A 16,899-nucleotide genomic window follows, 5' to 3' on the forward strand; every position below is an offset into this window, starting at 1 on the left:
TGAGGTAGAGGGAGATGAGCATCTCGAGGGTGCCTGTTTGTGACTTTTCGCCCATGGGTCCAGGCTTTTTCCTTTGGCTGAGATCTTAACATGGCTTGTGATTTAAAGTTCACTTCTGCTTAAGGATTCACTCCTGGGATCAATCTCCTCATTGCCAGAAATAAAACTCTCTGAAATGTCCCCAGTGATGGTCAATTTGTGTACTGTTGGTGATTATTTCTTTGAACCTAGAAGGAAAATCAGATGGGCCTTTAGAGGAATGGGATCATTTAGTGCCTGCATATTACCTCAGTTCTTTTTTGTCTAAATCCAAAACAAAATTTCAAGATTTGTGGGTGGCTATCAAACTTTTTCTAAAACTGGCATCTGGAAACTTTCTTGTTAGTGGTGGCAGTGGCAGCTGGTTAAAAAGCCTAATGAGGTTACATGAACATGTATGTCCCAGGTTAACCAGTCTTGATGGAATAGATTGCAACCAAATTGGATGCTGTGTCTGATTATAAAGCGAATATCTTTTAAAGGCCATTGATTGATTTATGGAGAATTCAAGAAATATCCTCCAGAATAATCTGAGCTCTAGAAAACTTGCTTTGTGATGAGGGGGTTTGAAAACGATTTTGATTTCTCTGGGGGAAAATAAGGATGTCTTAATCACGTTCTACAAGAACATGCAAGGAGGAAATTCTTGAAGGTGAGGGTCCTGCTTAATTTAGTCAACAAAGGCTAAATCCAATTGTTAGCTAGGTTCAGACTTCTCCTGTAGCTCCTGTCTTTTTTTTCTATTATAACACTATAAGATATGATTGTAGCAAAGGCGGTGGTAGTCTTTCCATTGAAACCTTGGTCCAATGCAAAATGCTTCACCAGAAGTTGAGCCTGACGGAAATTATGAGGTGGCATTGCCTGGCTTAGGTTGTGAAGGATTTCAGATAAAGTTGCTGCATTGCTCTTCCTGGGTTTAACACCTATAAAGTCACTCGGCCAGAAAGGAAATCAGATGTACCTTCTTACATACCTTTAGAAATGGGGAGAACCTATTTCTGAGCAGTGAATCAGAATGCTCTCGCAACCATAAATTCCCGTGTTACAAATGTCAGCAGTTTTCTTTTTAATGGGGGAACAGAACAATCAATTAAAACAAATTCAAAGCAAAATTCTTTCCAGAGATCGGTGACTTGTGATAATAGAACCTCAAGTTGAATGTTCTTTCTGTTTTTCAGGCTGATGATATCCGAGCTCTGCTGATAGATGCGATGCCTCCAGAAGCTTTGCCTACATGCTTTAAGCCTCAAGCTACTGTTGTTAGTGCCTCCCTGATCTCACCAGCATCTACGCCGTCCTGCCTCTCCGCTGCCAGCAGTATAGATAACCTCACTGGGCCACTGGCAGAACTAGCCGTAGGAGGGGCATCAAATGCTGGTGATGGAGCAGCAGGAACTGAAAGGAAGGAAGGAGAAGGTGCATTTGCTGCTGGACAAGTTTACATTGCCAGAAGTACAGTAGCTTAGTATCACAATAGGCCTTGCTTTATCTGAAAAGCATTTCTGACTAGCTAGAAAATACTGTACAGCTTCAACTGTTATCTACATTTTAAAGTGTCTCATGCTTGCTCTGTTTTCATGTGCTCTGCTAGGAGCTTTGTTGGCTGTTCATTTGTGTTTGCTGTCAGTGATTAGGTCTGACTACAAAGGCAGATCTGATTAGGTGCCCAGATGTTTGTTGTTGATTTTATACAGAAAATCCAGTGAGAATTATTTTGATGAAGGCATTATGATTGTGATGGCTGGGGGATTTTGCTAAGGCTTTTTAAACCCTTTGATTAGTATCTGGAATGCATGCTTTATGTCAGCATCTAGGTGATTACATAGCAAAAATACACCCACCCTTCCTTTCCTTCTCTTTATGATATGAGCCTGTATTTGCCACAGATCTTTTGTGCTTTTTAATAGTTGATTCTGAGGAGGGAACAGTGATGAGCTTTGCACTGAGCTTTCACACAGTGGAAGAGGATTGTTTATTATAGACATAGACAAATTGGTTGTAAAAAGAATCAGAGTCTGGAATTTTGGGAGAATCAGTGGTATTGCTTGATTATTTTTTTTTTTTAAGGTGGGTTTTTTGTTTGTTTGTTTTTAAATTCAGGTGCATAGGATATAATGACTTGTTTCTTCTCTTACAGTTTCTGGTCTTGACATGAACATTACCCAGTTCCTAAAAAGCCTGGGTCTTGAACACCTTCGGGACATCTTTGAGACAGAACAGGTAAGTGGCAAGCCTCACGTCTGTTTGTATGTTTAAAAGATAGACTAATTTAGTAAATTTGAGTGACATTTTCATTCTCTAACTGAAAAAGGGAAACAAAAAAACCCAACTTCACATCTACAGAAAAACAAGTATGTCCAAGAAAACTGTAAATGAGTCAGCAGATACTTTATGGTGAGGTTGAGAAACCTGTGAAAATCTCTTCTGTTGTTTCATTCAGATACCCAGTGTCTTCTACTTTCTTGTACATACATGATGACTGGCAATTTGGCTTGTATTCTGAGAGTTACGTTGGACCTTGTGAACTTTGAACATGATGGCTATAACAAAGTTAGGTTGGAATGTCACCTGCACTTGTCCTTCAGCAGTCTTGATATCCAAACAAGCCTTTTGCCACCTGTAGTACTGCATGTGACACTTGGTTAGATCTAGGAAACCATCCAATTTGACTATAAGCTGAAATAAAAATCTAGTTTATCAGGGCGTAGTCACACTAGAGAATGCAGAAACTACGCTTCCTAATAGGTTAGGACTATAGCATTAACTGGGTTTTGCAGGGCTAACAAGTTTCAAATGGAATTGAGACAAGAGGGGAAAACACCTGTAGATATGAAAAGAATACTACTAATGTAACATTTTCTCAAGCTTACATTACTTTTTAGAGCAGAAGTACCCCTAAAGTATTTGTAGATGCTTTTTATGTAGCGTTTCTTAAAATTAACATGTTACAGTTAAATAGATTATTTGCATAAGTGAGATGGACACCAGTGGAAGTGAAAGGTACAAGGCCAAGAGACTGGATTTGATGGTTATTTTTTCTCCAGGCCTCTGCTGCTCATCTTTTATGAGGGGTCAGGAAACAAATATATGAAATGTAATGTGTTGCATACAGAAAAAGTTCCAACTGTTTCCATGAAACATTACAGGAGGTATCTCCCCAAAGTTTAAAATGCCATATTATCTTTTTTCTCTTCTTATATATGAAGCATAAGCTCTTTTCTTTAATTTGGAACTGCTTCCATTAAGAAGCAAACCAACCTCAAAAGAACTTATATTCTACTCACATTTCTTTTTCCTTACTGTTTTTCACACCTTCCTATTACCATGCTGGTTTTCTTCTACTTTTCCTTCCTTCCTGTTTTTAAGATCTTCCCCTGCTAATAAGATTTACTAATGGAAATCGGATTCACTATATTCATTCATCATTTTGAAACTGTTCAGCTCCTCTTCTAAGTTTCTTTCTACTGAAAACAAGCTCATCTTTCTTAAGCTTATTGTTTTAGGCTGCTTTTTCCAAGCACTGCAGTACCTTCATGTGCACTTTTTCACCTTGGCTCTAGCCTCCTCCTGATGCTTTCCAATATCTGGGTTTCTTCTGTATTTTTTTATGTTCCGCTGCACGTGATGAATATCTTCAGTGGCTTTTCCACAGCAATCCCAGTAGGGTTGTTTTCTGCTACATCGGACAGATGTTCAGTGTAGCTATTAATTCCCTGCTTGAGTTGCTTTCTTTTGAATTAACGATATTCAATTTGTAGTGGATAGAGTTCATACCTGCAAGTCCAGTTGTGCTAACAATATAACTTCTTTTGAATCAAGTTGTATGTTTTCCCATTATTTGCTGAGCTTCCCATTCTAATTTAATGTGTAAATTTGGAAGTAGATTTTACATAATTATCTCCTCCAGATGCAATCTTCCTGGTTTTCATAGAATCACCTCAGTGCATAATTCCTTTATAGTAATAAAGTTGTGTTCTTTATTTAGCCTTTTTCTCTTCCTCTTTTATGTTCTTTAAAAAAATGCTTATTTGACATCATGTTTTATTACCTTTTTGGTTCCACCAATAATCTCTGTGACCTTGAAATTTAAAACCTTGTTGGGTGATTGTAGATATATTCATGTATTGCAACCAAATGAATAGTTGTATGTGTCATCACAATGTTAATTATTTCCAAAAATAGTGAAATAGTTGAGCATGACTTAGCATAGCTGACCCACTGGTTTGATACATGCAAGTGCACACATGGCTATATACACACAGTAATAGCACACGCCATAATAATGTTGATGTGAAACACACTTCACATTTATTGGTAAGGTTATAGAATATTCATTTCTGTTTGTGTAGTGAAAATAATGAATCGCACAACAATGTGAAACTTTGAATGCTTCAAAAATATTCCCAGATTTGTCCCAGCATTTCCATGCATCCTCCCCCTACACAACTAATAATGTTTTTGAGAACCTCCTGTGAGAACCAGCTCTTGTTAATTGCTGTAAGAGAAGTAAAAGTTTTGCACAGCTTCAGGCTGCAGCAGCTTGGGTATGGTCCTGTGATAGGGAGAGGCTTGCCAGAAGGTGGCAGCAATTAGAAGTGCAGCAAAACATAAAATACATATACTCTTTTGGTTGCACCATGAATACATTCCATTTTCTGAACTGATGGGCCTTCAGCCTTGGGAATTGGGCCAGGTTTGGCAAGTGATTTTTGTGGGCTTTCACCTTTCCAGATAACCCTGGATGTGTTGGCAGACATGGGGCATGAGGAGCTTAAAGAAATTGGGATCAATGCATATGGTCACCGCCACAAACTAATAAAAGGTGTGGAGAGACTTCTGGGAGGGCAGCAAGGTAAATATGACGCTTCTACTGGTTAGTCTAAATGTGGCATGCAACAGGCTCCCAGAATTCACCTTCTGTAAATGTAGGCATGGTCACCAGGACTTGAAAGAATCTGGATGTCAGGATAATATACTTGCTGGCAGACCTGGTGGCTGGGTGGGTTGTGACAGGTAAAGAATGTATTGAGAGAGGAGATACAGGACCCAGTGATCACTTGCCTTCCCAGAGAATGAACACCCCTGAGGCAGCTGTGGAGGCTGTGCCCATTTCCAGGGACTCTGTTTCACCCAGGCAGAAGCTTTTGGATTGATTTGCCCTACGTACCTACCCACAGACCAGTTGTATCCTGAAGGGTGAACCTGATGGAGTTTTTTGCTGCCCCACACTTCTCAGATGCTCCTCTTGAAAGCAGAAACATAAAATGCAATTATGTCCCACATGCATTTTCCTTCTCTCTTTTAAAGCCTCTGCTGCTAACGAAAGCACTTTGTCTTTCCAAGGTTCTGCTTCTGCCTTGTGTTTATTTTGCATTTCCTGCTGTACTGGGGTTATTTAAGAATAATGATGATGCTGGACACAAATAGAGCTGGTATTGTTTTCCTCTGTTGATTTTTACTCCTTTAATTCCTTCTCTTCACAGGCACCAATCCTTATTTGACTTTTCACTGTGTGAGTCAGGGGACCATTCTCCTTGACCTTGCTCCTGACGATAAGGAGTATCAGTCCGTAGAAGAGGAGGTATTGCAAGTACCTTTCTTAATGCTCCAGTGGCAATGTATTTCTCTTTTCAGTTATAACCCGTCAGAACTAAAGCATGCAACGCGTGTTGAAAGTGATAAAAAATGCTTTGGTGTATGAATTGCATAGATCTGACATGAAGTTCAGGGCTCTTCATTTGTCTTTTTATATAGAGCAACGATGGAAATTATTTTGCTGTGTCCTGCCAATTTTTTTAATAAGTGGTCTGTTTGCTCACTTAGTGTTATCCCAATTTTGCTTTGTTGTTGTTGTGTTTTGGATGTTGTCTCATAGCAAGGGTTTCCACAGCTTTCTGTAGATAGATGGACCTGTGAAAATCAAAGGCGGTGAGTGAAGACCAAGCGATCAAGGCCTTGCAAGTCTGTAGGCATTCTCTGTGCTCAGGCTGTTTCTGCATGTGAACCAGCTTGTTTTCTCTTCTCTCAGTGGCTTAGTTAATCTGTAACTCAGATAAACAGCTCTTGGATAATTGAGTATTGACTGTGATTTTGCCTCCCACACACACATGCTCTTTTATTTTAGTAAACTACAAGCAGATACCATTTCAAAAGAAAAATCATAACAAAAAAGAGACTTTCTGAAGAGTTGTGTTTGGAAGAAACTCCATTTTACTGTGCATTTGCTATTTGTGTAGTGTTCCTACACTGTAGCACAGAAGTGTTTGGAGTCTTTTAAAAGGTCTAGATATTCAGGATTGCTGCCAGCTTAGCCTAAAATATTTTTGATTGGTAACTCTGGAGTTTGTGCAGATCTCTTTAATAAACTTTTCTGACAGAAAGGGTCACTTGTCTGCCATAGTAAATTGGGATATTTATTTGAGCTGTTACTAAATGTTGTTGCTGTAGCTATAAATACCTCTGGAAAAGACACGATGAAACTGTTGAAATTCTCAGGGGCTGCTAATGACATAGGAAAATTTACAGTGCAAGCATTTTCCTATCACTAAGAAATGCAAACTGTACTCTTTAGAAACACGTTTGTTATTACTTCAAAATGATCTTTTTGTATATTCATTTTCAAAGGTTGGGTTTTTTTCCATCTAAAGCAGGTTTTCTAGTTGTGTATAATTTTGATAGCAAGTGCCACTATTCTCCTTTTTCCTATGTAGATTTGTATTACAAGATTGGATAATTGCATCATCCAGCTTCTCTATTGTGGAAGAGCGTAGCATGTTGGGTGCCTGAGAAATAAGGGTGTACTTTTTATTTAATTTTCAATCAAGATTGTCTGTTGTTGCTGGTGATATACTGAGATACTGAATACTTTGCCTTGCTAGCAAGCTTTGTGTGCTGAACATTCAGTTGTGCTCATTTATGTAGATGCAAAGTACAATCCGGGAGCATCGGGATGGTGGAAATGCTGGTGGGATCTTCAACAGGTACAATGTCATCAGGGTAAGTTTCAAAACCACTTAATTCTGTGTGGTAAAATAAGCATATTTAAAGTTCTTTGTTGAAGTAATATTCAGGAGCAGAGTTAAAGCAAGTGCTAAATGCTAAAATTAGACTGATCGTGTGCTCTGTGCATGTAATCAGGGAGAAGTGTCCACTTGTGCTCTTAAAGGAGTTTGAAGAACTGATATTGAAGACAGGTGGTGAAGAGCCTGACTTACGTTTCACAACCTGATTTAATTTCAGAGGTCTAACTTCTGTATTTGACTTTGCAGCACAGATTTTTTTTCTCAGTGTAGAACTTAGGCTGCAGCTTCACAGTGATTTTAACCATCTGTAAGTGTGTGCTACTGACTTGTTTGAAAGACTTCAGCCTTGCATGTAAAGCAGCCACGAGGTTTCTTCATACCATTCCGGTGTCTTACTCTCAGTTTCCCTGTTGAATTTATGCAAACTCTGTGAAACTATATTCCATTTCAATTCCAATTCAAGTATGGTTGGACTTGTTGTACCACTGCAGATTCAAAAGGTCGTGAACAAGAAGTTGCGGGAGAGATTCTGTCACAGGCAGAAGGAGGTCTCAGAGGAGAATCATAATCATCACAATGAACGCATGTTGTTTCATGGTAAGGAGGTGATCTCTATTTGTATATACTGGTATTTAACAAAAAAAAAAGCTTACAAGGACCCACAGGCAATGTTAATGTTGCTGTGTCACGATCCTGTACAGTAATTGTATTTCTACACTAGAAATGCAGGGGTTTGGGGGTGGTGGCGTTACTCTGTGTGGTTACAAAGCTACACTAGACAAAAAAATACATTTATTTTTTTAAAACAAGGGGGAAAAAAAAAGGTTTTTGCTAAGCCATATCTTAGTCATTTCCAGTAAAGCTGCTGAGAGGATGTTATACTGCTGTGAGAAAGACAGGAGATCTTCTAAAAAAGGGGAGCAGCACACAGTAAAAGTGTTTTACCCTGGCGCTTCAGCAACCACCAGGGAAAGGAGTCAAAACCAACTATGAGTTTCAGCAAGATGTTTTCTAGAAGCATCCAGAAGTGCCTACAAATGACAGTTGCCCGAGGGTCCTTCTGCCCTAGATCCTTCTGTGATTCTGCGTAGGAAATTGGTTTTGGGTATGATTGTCCTGACATCTTGCCCCATCTTAACCAGTACTGACTGCTGGAGGAGGTGTGCATTGACAAGATAAATTGCACTGAAATGTGAGTGGGGGGAAAGCCGTTTAATGAGATCTGTGAAATGAGTAAGAAATTAGTCACACGTGGGATCTTGGTATATAACGATAAATCCCACACATCACTGCATCCTGCTGGGTATCGCCCCCTTCCAGCTGACTGAGCACGCTTTCTGGTATTTAATGGTCTATTTGAGGAAGGCAAGCTCCTCTTGACATAGAGACCTGTATTACTATAGAGCTTAACAAGTATGTATGATAACACATCGTTTCGTGTCTTTCTGTTCTAGGGTCTCCTTTTATTAATGCTATCATTCACAAAGGATTTGATGAAAGGCATGCATACATTGGAGGAATGTTTGGAGCTGGAATTTACTTTGCCGAGAACTCCTCAAAAAGCAACCAATATGTATATGGGATAGGGGGAGGAACAGGCTGTCCCACACACAAAGACAGGTCCTGTTATATCTGCCACAGGTATGAGTCTAGCAGAGTTCCCTGTATGTAATTCTGTCTGTCCTGGTTTTTCCGATCCTGGCACAGGATGAATTGCAGGGAAAAAATAGCCACTTGAGCTTGGTCATGGCAGGAAAAATGCAGTTTTCCATTTGTCGAGGCTGAACAAAAAGGGATATAAATGCAGCGAGTCCCACAGAAAGGTCAAAAACTACATCTAAGCATACAGTGAGTATAAATCAAAGTGAATTGTGGCTCAGGAAAGAGGCTTGAAACAGCAAGTTTGAAAATGAAGAGTCAGGGGAAAACAGCAATTAAAACTCCAGGCACTCTCAGAACAAAACTGCGGTGCAAAGTAGTGGTCAGCAATGCAGTCTTGTACTATGGATCAGATAATTTTGGAGGTAGTGAACAGGACTTAATCACAGCTTCGTTTTGTACTGGAGTAGGTCAGTCTGCTTTTCACACTTTGACACCTGTCCATACCCTGCTGGTAGGAACACAGAGAGAGTTTCAGCTTCCTTCAATGGCTTTATATAAAATGAACTAGAACAGGCTTCCATGTGAGGGCTAAACAAAGTATGTGTTTTCCCTTGTGCGTGTCAAGAAAGACTTTTTTTTTTGTGACAGGTTTTATACAGCCTTAGAACTGGTTTCTAAAAGTGTTTCTCCAAAAAGCCTTGAGAAATTAATTGTAACAAAATAAACTCAAAAGTCTGAAGTCATTCTGGAAGCATACAACTCCTAGTAAGACATTTTAAAATGTTGTTTTCTCTTTTTCTTTTAGACAAATGCTCTTCTGTAGAGTGACCCTTGGAAAATCCTTTCTTCAGTTCAGCACGATGAAAATGGCTCACGCCCCTCCAGGGCACCATTCTGTTATTGGCCGGCCGAGCGTGAATGGACTTGCATATGCTGAATACGTTATCTATAGAGGAGAACAGGTATGTAGGTTAGCAAGGACTGGGTTTATGGAAGGGCAGAGCTTGGAGCTGGAGAGGGGATGTGACTGGTTTCCATACCAAGTGTGCTGTGATGACCTGGTTTATAATGTGGAAATAAACAGTGAACTTATCAAGCCAGCAAATGCTACTCCTATCTACTGAGCTGCTCTGTTTTACACCATGCAGAATGGCCTAATTCCCCCTGTGTGGTGCTGCTAGTGTCTATTAAGAGTTGTAGTTTCTCTCAGTAGGCACGATTTCTCCCATTGCATTTTACTGGCATTACTGCAGTAACAAGAACACGTGCATTTCTGGGGCTCTTATACATACTGAGGATTCTGGGCTTTTTACTTGTAGATTCCCAGCAGTGACAGTGTCACTGTCTGCCAGAGACTACCCTTAAATGGCAGCTGAAGTAGCACAGCAATCTTCAGGAGCTGATTTTTAATCTGAATAACTCAACTAGACCCTTACTCTAGAAAAGTGGTTTGCTTACTACTCTGGATGGCTCCGAGATTATCTAATAAGTTTAGGTTGCAAGGAACCTTGGGGAGGTCACCTAGGCCAGCCTGTTGTTCATACTGAATTCAGACCAGATTGCTGAGGGCTTTCTTTGATGAGGCAGGTCCCGAAGACCTCAGAGAATGGTGTTTCACAGCCTCTTTCAGCAGCTTGTTCCTTTGTTTAATTATCCTCATAGTAAAAAATATGTTCTTTGTATCCAATAGGAACCTCCCCTGTTTTAATTAATCTCATTCACCTGCTGCGCAGCTCAGAAAAGAGTCTGGCTCTGTTTTCTCAGTAGCCTTCCATACGTGGTGGAAGATTGCTATGAGGTCCCACAAAGCCTTCCTTTTTCTGAACTGAACAAGCCCATCTCCTTCAGCCTCTTCTTGTTTATCCTGTGCTCTCTCCCCCTGACTATCTTACTGGTCCTTTGCTGAACTTGGCTCCAGCTTGTTGGCATCTTTCTTGTACTGGAGGGCCCAAAAGTTGTATGCAGTTGTCTAGATGTGGTCAAGTGAGTACTGAACAAACGGCAATCATCACTACACTCAGTTAACTGTCTACACTGCTGTTGATGTACCATAGGATGCTGGTAGCCTTTATTGCTGCCAGGACATACTGTTGGGTTTACTTCAGCCTGCTGTCACCCAAGGACCTCCAGCACCTTTTCAGCAGAGCAGCTTCCCATCCTGCAATGTTACAAGCTATTCATCCCAGGTGCATTTGCCCTTGCTTGATTTCATGAGGCTTCTGTTGGCCCAGTCTCCTCTGATCTGTCCAGGTTCCTCTGAATGGGTCCCTGTCCTCCAGCAACGTTAGCTTTGTTCTGGGACTGAACCTCCTACCAGCTGTCTTCAGAAATGCTGGACAGATGACTGGGTTAGTGCTTTGGGTGTGCCAAGTATTGTACTGCAAGTAAAGGCATTTGCAGGTCACATGGCAAGAGCATTTTTGGGTCAGACTACATCGGTCATCTGAGATCTTTGAATGGCTTACAGGCACTGACTGATCTGTAGGATTAGCTAACGAGGAGAGTAACTCTGATTGTGAATTCCTGTTGTGCACACAATTTCTGGCAATGTCTGCGTGGAAGAAACATCTTTCTTTCTACTAGTGTAGTAACGAAGGTATTAACTACATCGAGCAGTTCCCACTTAGCGCTGGCTAGGTTTGAAACCTGCTTTTTCTTTTGCAGTCTGCAAACATAGAGCTGATTCTTGGACTGTCCTTCCTGGTCACTGTTTAGTGAAGTCCAAAATGTGAACTTGCTGAGTGTACCCTTGCATAAAGCAATGTTGTTGTTTTTTTTCTTGACTTACTTTCAGGCATACCCAGAATATCTCATTACATACCAGATTGTGAAACCAGAAGCTCCCTCACAGACAGCAACAGCAGCAGAGCAGAAGACCTAGTAGTTACAGAGCAGTGAAGAAGGATGTGACTTCAATCTTGGACTGGATGGATACATGTTTCAGAAAATCAGTATCATATAAAATTCTTAACAACCTGGAAATAAGCTCTATGTCTTTTATAAAGCATTGCTGTCTTGATGAATACGATATGAGTAACTCTTGCATACTCAACTGCTACTGTTCCTTTTGAGGAAAGTTTACAAGGGACTGCCTTTTAATAACATATCTCAGGCTCCTAGTCTCTGCAGTTACCATGTGTAAAATAATGTTGTTTTGATCTAGACTTTGGGAACATTATTGTGCAGACAGAAATCTTTATCAGTGCCATCTCACATGTTAAAATTTCAGACACTACTATTCTAGATATTTTATTTGCAGATAAATTGCATTAAGCCCATAATTTTCTTTTCAGCATACACCATTCATTTTGTGATTTCAGGAGATCCTAGTCAACTATTTATTTTCCTTTTGTATTCTGAAGTTGAGCCCGAACCTTCTTAAAGATATTTTGCACAAAGTCGAGTTGACTAAAATCATTAACAATGCAATATGAATTTCATCTGAGAAGGGGCTAAGGTCCATTTCTTCAATGTGGGGGTGTTTTGCACACCTCTGAGCAAACGATAATGAGTGAGTGTAACTTTAGAGTGGAAACAAATCATGTCAGTTTGCTGCTTTGTCTGTGTGAGTTTTCTGGGGGAAGCCCTAGGAAGTGTTCGCAAGGGTAAAACCAGCTTTTGTGCTTGGAAGAACTTCATAAAGCAGGTCAATGCCCTCTGCTGGCATCTGTAAAAGAACGTTTTATAAGGCTCCTATTAAGTACATGCAGTTTGTGAAACGTTCTCCAGCTACAGTGGCGTATGGTTTTGCTGGGAGATAGCAGGTGAAAAGTCAGAAGATGACATACACGAGGGCATATCTGGTTCATGTCCCTCTGTAATATCAGACCCAGTAAATGGGTTTCAGACTGGTAAGGGAGAGTGTATTATAGCAGTTTCATGTCACATCTTTGTGTGTGACATCACAGTTGAAGAGCTTAAGGGATTTACAAAAATAATAATTTTTTTAAATATCGATTCTACATTTTGATGAGAATGAACTTTTAAAACATCAGTTGGCAAGTGGATTTATTTGCAGGTATACCAGAGAGCAAAGCTAGGATTTATTCACTCTAATCCCCTTCCCCGCAAGTTCCCGGTTTTATTCCACTGGGTAGGAGAAAGTTATTTTTAAGCATTGCATAGCACAGCATCAAACAATTTCAAAAGTCCCCCTCACGGAGGATATGTATTTAACAAAACGAGAAACTAATTTCTTTTTTGTGTTGATTTTACAGCTTCAGAGAAGGTTGAAAATCAAGCCGTGTTAATTTTTTTCTTAAGAACCAATACCAGGAGATGTGATTCAGTGTTGAGCATGTAACAACTGGAGAAAAAAAAAAGTTCCTTTGAACACAACATGCTGTACATTTCCTTATCAACCAGCACTATTTAGTATCTAATGATCCAGTTCATGCATTCAGGTTTTATCCCCCTTAAAGCAAGGAAACAACAGAACATGTGTTCCCCACAAATGGAATTTTGCTGACATGTTTGGATAAAACAAACTTAAAGCTGAAGAGCTTTCCACTTTCAGCGTTAAGACACAGAATTTTCATTTTTAACATTAAGACATTAATGTTGAAGCAAGTTATCCTCACGGAGGAATTTCACCCACTGTAAAATCAGTCATTTGATGCAATCTGGCTACCTGCGCATCATCTGTTTGTAGTATCTCTAAAGAAAACCTTAGAAATAGCAATACTCCAACAGATCTTAAACTTTGGGTTTTATTTTTCTTAAGCTGGCCGTGGATATATGGTTCTTGCTTCATTTTGTGACCTGATTAAATATGTAGCTTCGAAGTCCAAGCCAGGCTTTAGCCTAGTTGTCCTTTTAATCAAATTTCATTGATAAAATTGGGTGCTTGTATTTTGGCTACTTGTTTAATAGTGTTAGGATTGCAGAGATCACCACTAGGCTTTGAAGCTTTGTATTCATCATTTAAGTTTGGGGTTTGTTTTTAACTTAGTTAATAATGGAGTGGGGGGATGTGCCTATCTACACTAGGGTTTCAGATAGCGGTGAGAGTGAGTGTTGCTCACCATCCCCAGTTAGACATAGTTTTAAATGGTAAAACAGTTGTGCTGCTTAGGTGAGCAAAATGGTTAATGTGGGTGTGGAAGTTAAAAGCTTTACATCTTTCAAAACCAAGAACAAAAACAAAAACCCCACCAAGCCCGCACCAGATTCTGTTCTTGCTTGTTGTTTCCTGTGTGCTGATTGAACTAATGGCTAGTCTGGATTTCTACTGCAGCCTTGAACTTCTAGAGGATAAAAATACTGTCCAGTATCTTTGAACTGCCAGTGTTAACGTATCTGATGTTCTGTGCAGAGTAAAGGTGCTGTGTGAGGAAATAATTTTGCAGTGGTTTTTGTCTCGTAATGATGTGATCTCATATCCGTTTGTGGCCAGACACAGAGGAGTACCCAGGCCTGATGATGCGTCTGTGCGTCGTAGAAACCTGTGCAGGAGTAGCGTCTGCCTCTCCTGACGTAAGTTGCTGTAGCTCCTCTTACAGTTTAAAACAAAGTGAGGATCTGCCCATCGATATCAGAGTTACCCATGAAAATCTGGTTGTGGTTTTGGTTGTAGAGCTGCAGTTGGCGGGTTGTTAACGGTACAGATGCTGCTGCGTTAGCTGAGGGAGTTAACTTGATGCCTCCTAATTCTAGAGAATGGGACCTTAAAAATAGCGTGCTCCCATAACCAGGCAGCTGCTGCCTCCTGAGAAATGAAGATGTTTTTCGACTTCCTGAGAAGGGCAGTCCACTGATAATGGGATGCTCATTTGCAGCACTGGGTCACTAATGGAGGCACAGTAAGAACTGAGGGTGCAAGAACACGCTGGGCTAAGCCATCTCATAGGCTTGGGAGCCCGGGCACCTCTCACTGGCTCCAGAAAGAGCTATTCCCACTGGGACAGAATGTGGTGTCTGCTGGGAAAAGGGACAGTTGTCTCTCAGGCCTCTTGATTTTTGTCTGTGTCCCTTTGAGGCAGCATTTTGAAACGTCTGTGGAGTTTGCAACAGGACCTTAATGGGCAAAACAGAAAGAAACTTCACCACGTAGCAAAGAAGGGAGGGTTCTGCTCTCCATTGCCGATATTGTTTCTGTGAGACAGATGAATTAGGTACCTGGTGCAGAGTGACATTGCAGTCTGAATGCTGTCAACAAAACTTCTGTTAGGATTAAAAGCAGAGAGTACAGTACCTTAATAAGGTGTATCTTATTTTCTCATCCTTATTTTTATCTGCCAGTCTATTTTGATCCCAGCTCCACGGAGACTGTTACAAACCTCTTGTACTAGTTCCACCATTTTGCAGTCACTGTTGGTCTGTAGTCCAAGGAACGTGCAATGTGTTCTCTAACCTCTGTTTTGAATGTTTGCATGTGATGCAATTGAATCCCGCTGCATTATGCAGCAGGAATTTATTTCGCCTGCAAACTTTTATACTTTGCTTGTTGATAATGGAATACCCCAAAACAAAATTCTACACTGAAGCAAAAAGAAAGCCCCACAAAATGTTCTGTACTGCTGGCTTTGGTGGGCAGTAGACACAGAAAAGATGTGGTACATGGGACGGAGTAGCTTCTGGAGAAGGGCACTTCCTTGGCTCTGGAAACCAGCTGATCCTACTATTTGTTGTAGGTTAGAGGAGATGTCTGCTCCCCATGAATGTGTGAAGTGCTGAGGGATGCTAACATGTTGTGCCACTGTGTGGCCTATGGGAACTACTTAAGACAGTGGCAAATCTTCTCAAAAAAGACTCCATCCCTGCAGTGAAGTCAGAGCTCCATGCACTACCTAGAATTTCCACGTGGGACTGTTAACAGAAATTATCCAGAACAGATTTTTTCCAAAAGATGGGTAAAAGGAAGGGTCCAACCACAAAACAGTTTAGTTTCACCATTGCTAATCATTCTCAGAAGCTGAAGGTCAGGAAATGCATGGATTTTTAATGGGATTTCTTCCTTTCTATGCTGCTTTGCCACAGAAAATCTAGCTCAGAAATCTAAAAGGAGATACATCTAAGGGATGTTTCAGTCATTTTAAGCTAGGCTGCAGCCCTACTGGGGGAGACGGGGGAAAAGTACAGATTCCATTCTAGCCACAGACAGTGAGTGGCTTGTGAACCTCCACAGACTTGACTCCATGGATGATGAGAGGTGGTGGATTTGGCACAGCCCAGAGCACGCTCCTGATCTTTCAGAGAGTGACAGGACACACGCACGGAGATGGAGTGGCAGTGTTCCCACTATCTGAACACACAGTAGCTGTGAAACCTAGAGGATCAGGGGACAGCGTATCTGTGTTAAAACTTGGGAAGCAAGGTGAATGGACCCATGAATTAGTAGGGAACATGAGAAACGGGTATTTCCCATTACACTAGCACATATGCCTGTCAGGTCATATTATCTGACTGGTTTTGATAGATCTATTTCTGTCTTACTGAACCTGTTGGTGGCAAGTTTTAGTGTTGGTTCCATTAATTACTAATGTAGTTTGATTAGTCTCTGTATTACAATTTTGACACTTTCTTCTTAACATCTGCAGAACTTGCTTCAGCTTTGGAAATTGAAATGGGGATTTTTCTGTACCACAGTCCTGTGAGCTTGTGTATCTTCATTCCTAATTGCTTCCTCTGCCAGTCCAAATGGCAATGTACCTGGGGGTTGAATTTTTAGACCTTTTTTTGTATAACTTGTTTTCATAACTAGCCCTGTATGTTTCTTCTCTTGGTTGCCAATTACCTGGAGCTGGGATGTCATTTATTTATTTCCTCCTTTACCCTCTCTCTCAAAGAAGACGATGGGCAGGTTCTCAGCCTACCTACATGGTGGACTTTAGGTAACATCTCTGTAACAACCGAGTTTGATTTATAAATGTGCTTGGCTAAATGTCTGATCTGCAATACTTGTAATAGTTTAAAAGTCAATAAATACATTTTTAACAGTTGGTCTGTGAAAGCTGAGTGTTTGCACAAACTGCTATTCTGTCTTGGTCTTAGGACAAACCTGTGCCAGTCACAACTGTTGAAAACAGTTTTATTTTTATTATTTTCTCCAAACAATTTGTTTTTGTTTTCTCCCTCCCTCAGGCAATAAATAAAAAGTTAATTTCTAAAAAAAAAAAAAAAAAAAAAAACCAACACGAAACCAAAACCATACATATGTACATCAGCCACACAGGCATCTTGTCTATTGGATTGGACTGGGGGGGGAAGGAAAGAGGTAGGGTGGGAAATAAGG

General features: G+C 40.5%; 1 protein-coding gene across 1 annotated transcript in view; it reads left to right on the forward strand.

Annotated features, from left to right (window-relative positions):
• Positions 1–16,573, forward strand: part of TNKS (tankyrase) — a 143,010-nt gene extending 126,437 nt beyond the window's left edge. Inside the window, exons 19-27 of the mRNA XM_059817418.1 lie at positions 1,221–1,458; positions 2,180–2,262; positions 4,774–4,894; positions 5,526–5,623; positions 6,964–7,038; positions 7,556–7,661; positions 8,519–8,705; positions 9,472–9,628; positions 11,461–16,573. Of these exons, the coding sequence (XP_059673401.1) occupies positions 1,221–1,458; positions 2,180–2,262; positions 4,774–4,894; positions 5,526–5,623; positions 6,964–7,038; positions 7,556–7,661; positions 8,519–8,705; positions 9,472–9,628; positions 11,461–11,547 (1,152 nt within the window). The 3' untranslated portion in view covers positions 11,548–16,573. The remainder of the gene's footprint in view (positions 1–1,220; positions 1,459–2,179; positions 2,263–4,773; positions 4,895–5,525; positions 5,624–6,963; positions 7,039–7,555; positions 7,662–8,518; positions 8,706–9,471; positions 9,629–11,460) is intronic.
• The last annotated feature ends 326 nt before the right edge of the window (positions 16,574–16,899 follow it).

Source organism: Gavia stellata, chromosome 5, assembly GCF_030936135.1.
Source record: "Gavia stellata isolate bGavSte3 chromosome 5, bGavSte3.hap2, whole genome shotgun sequence".
NCBI lineage: Eukaryota > Metazoa > Chordata > Aves > Gaviiformes > Gaviidae > Gavia > Gavia stellata.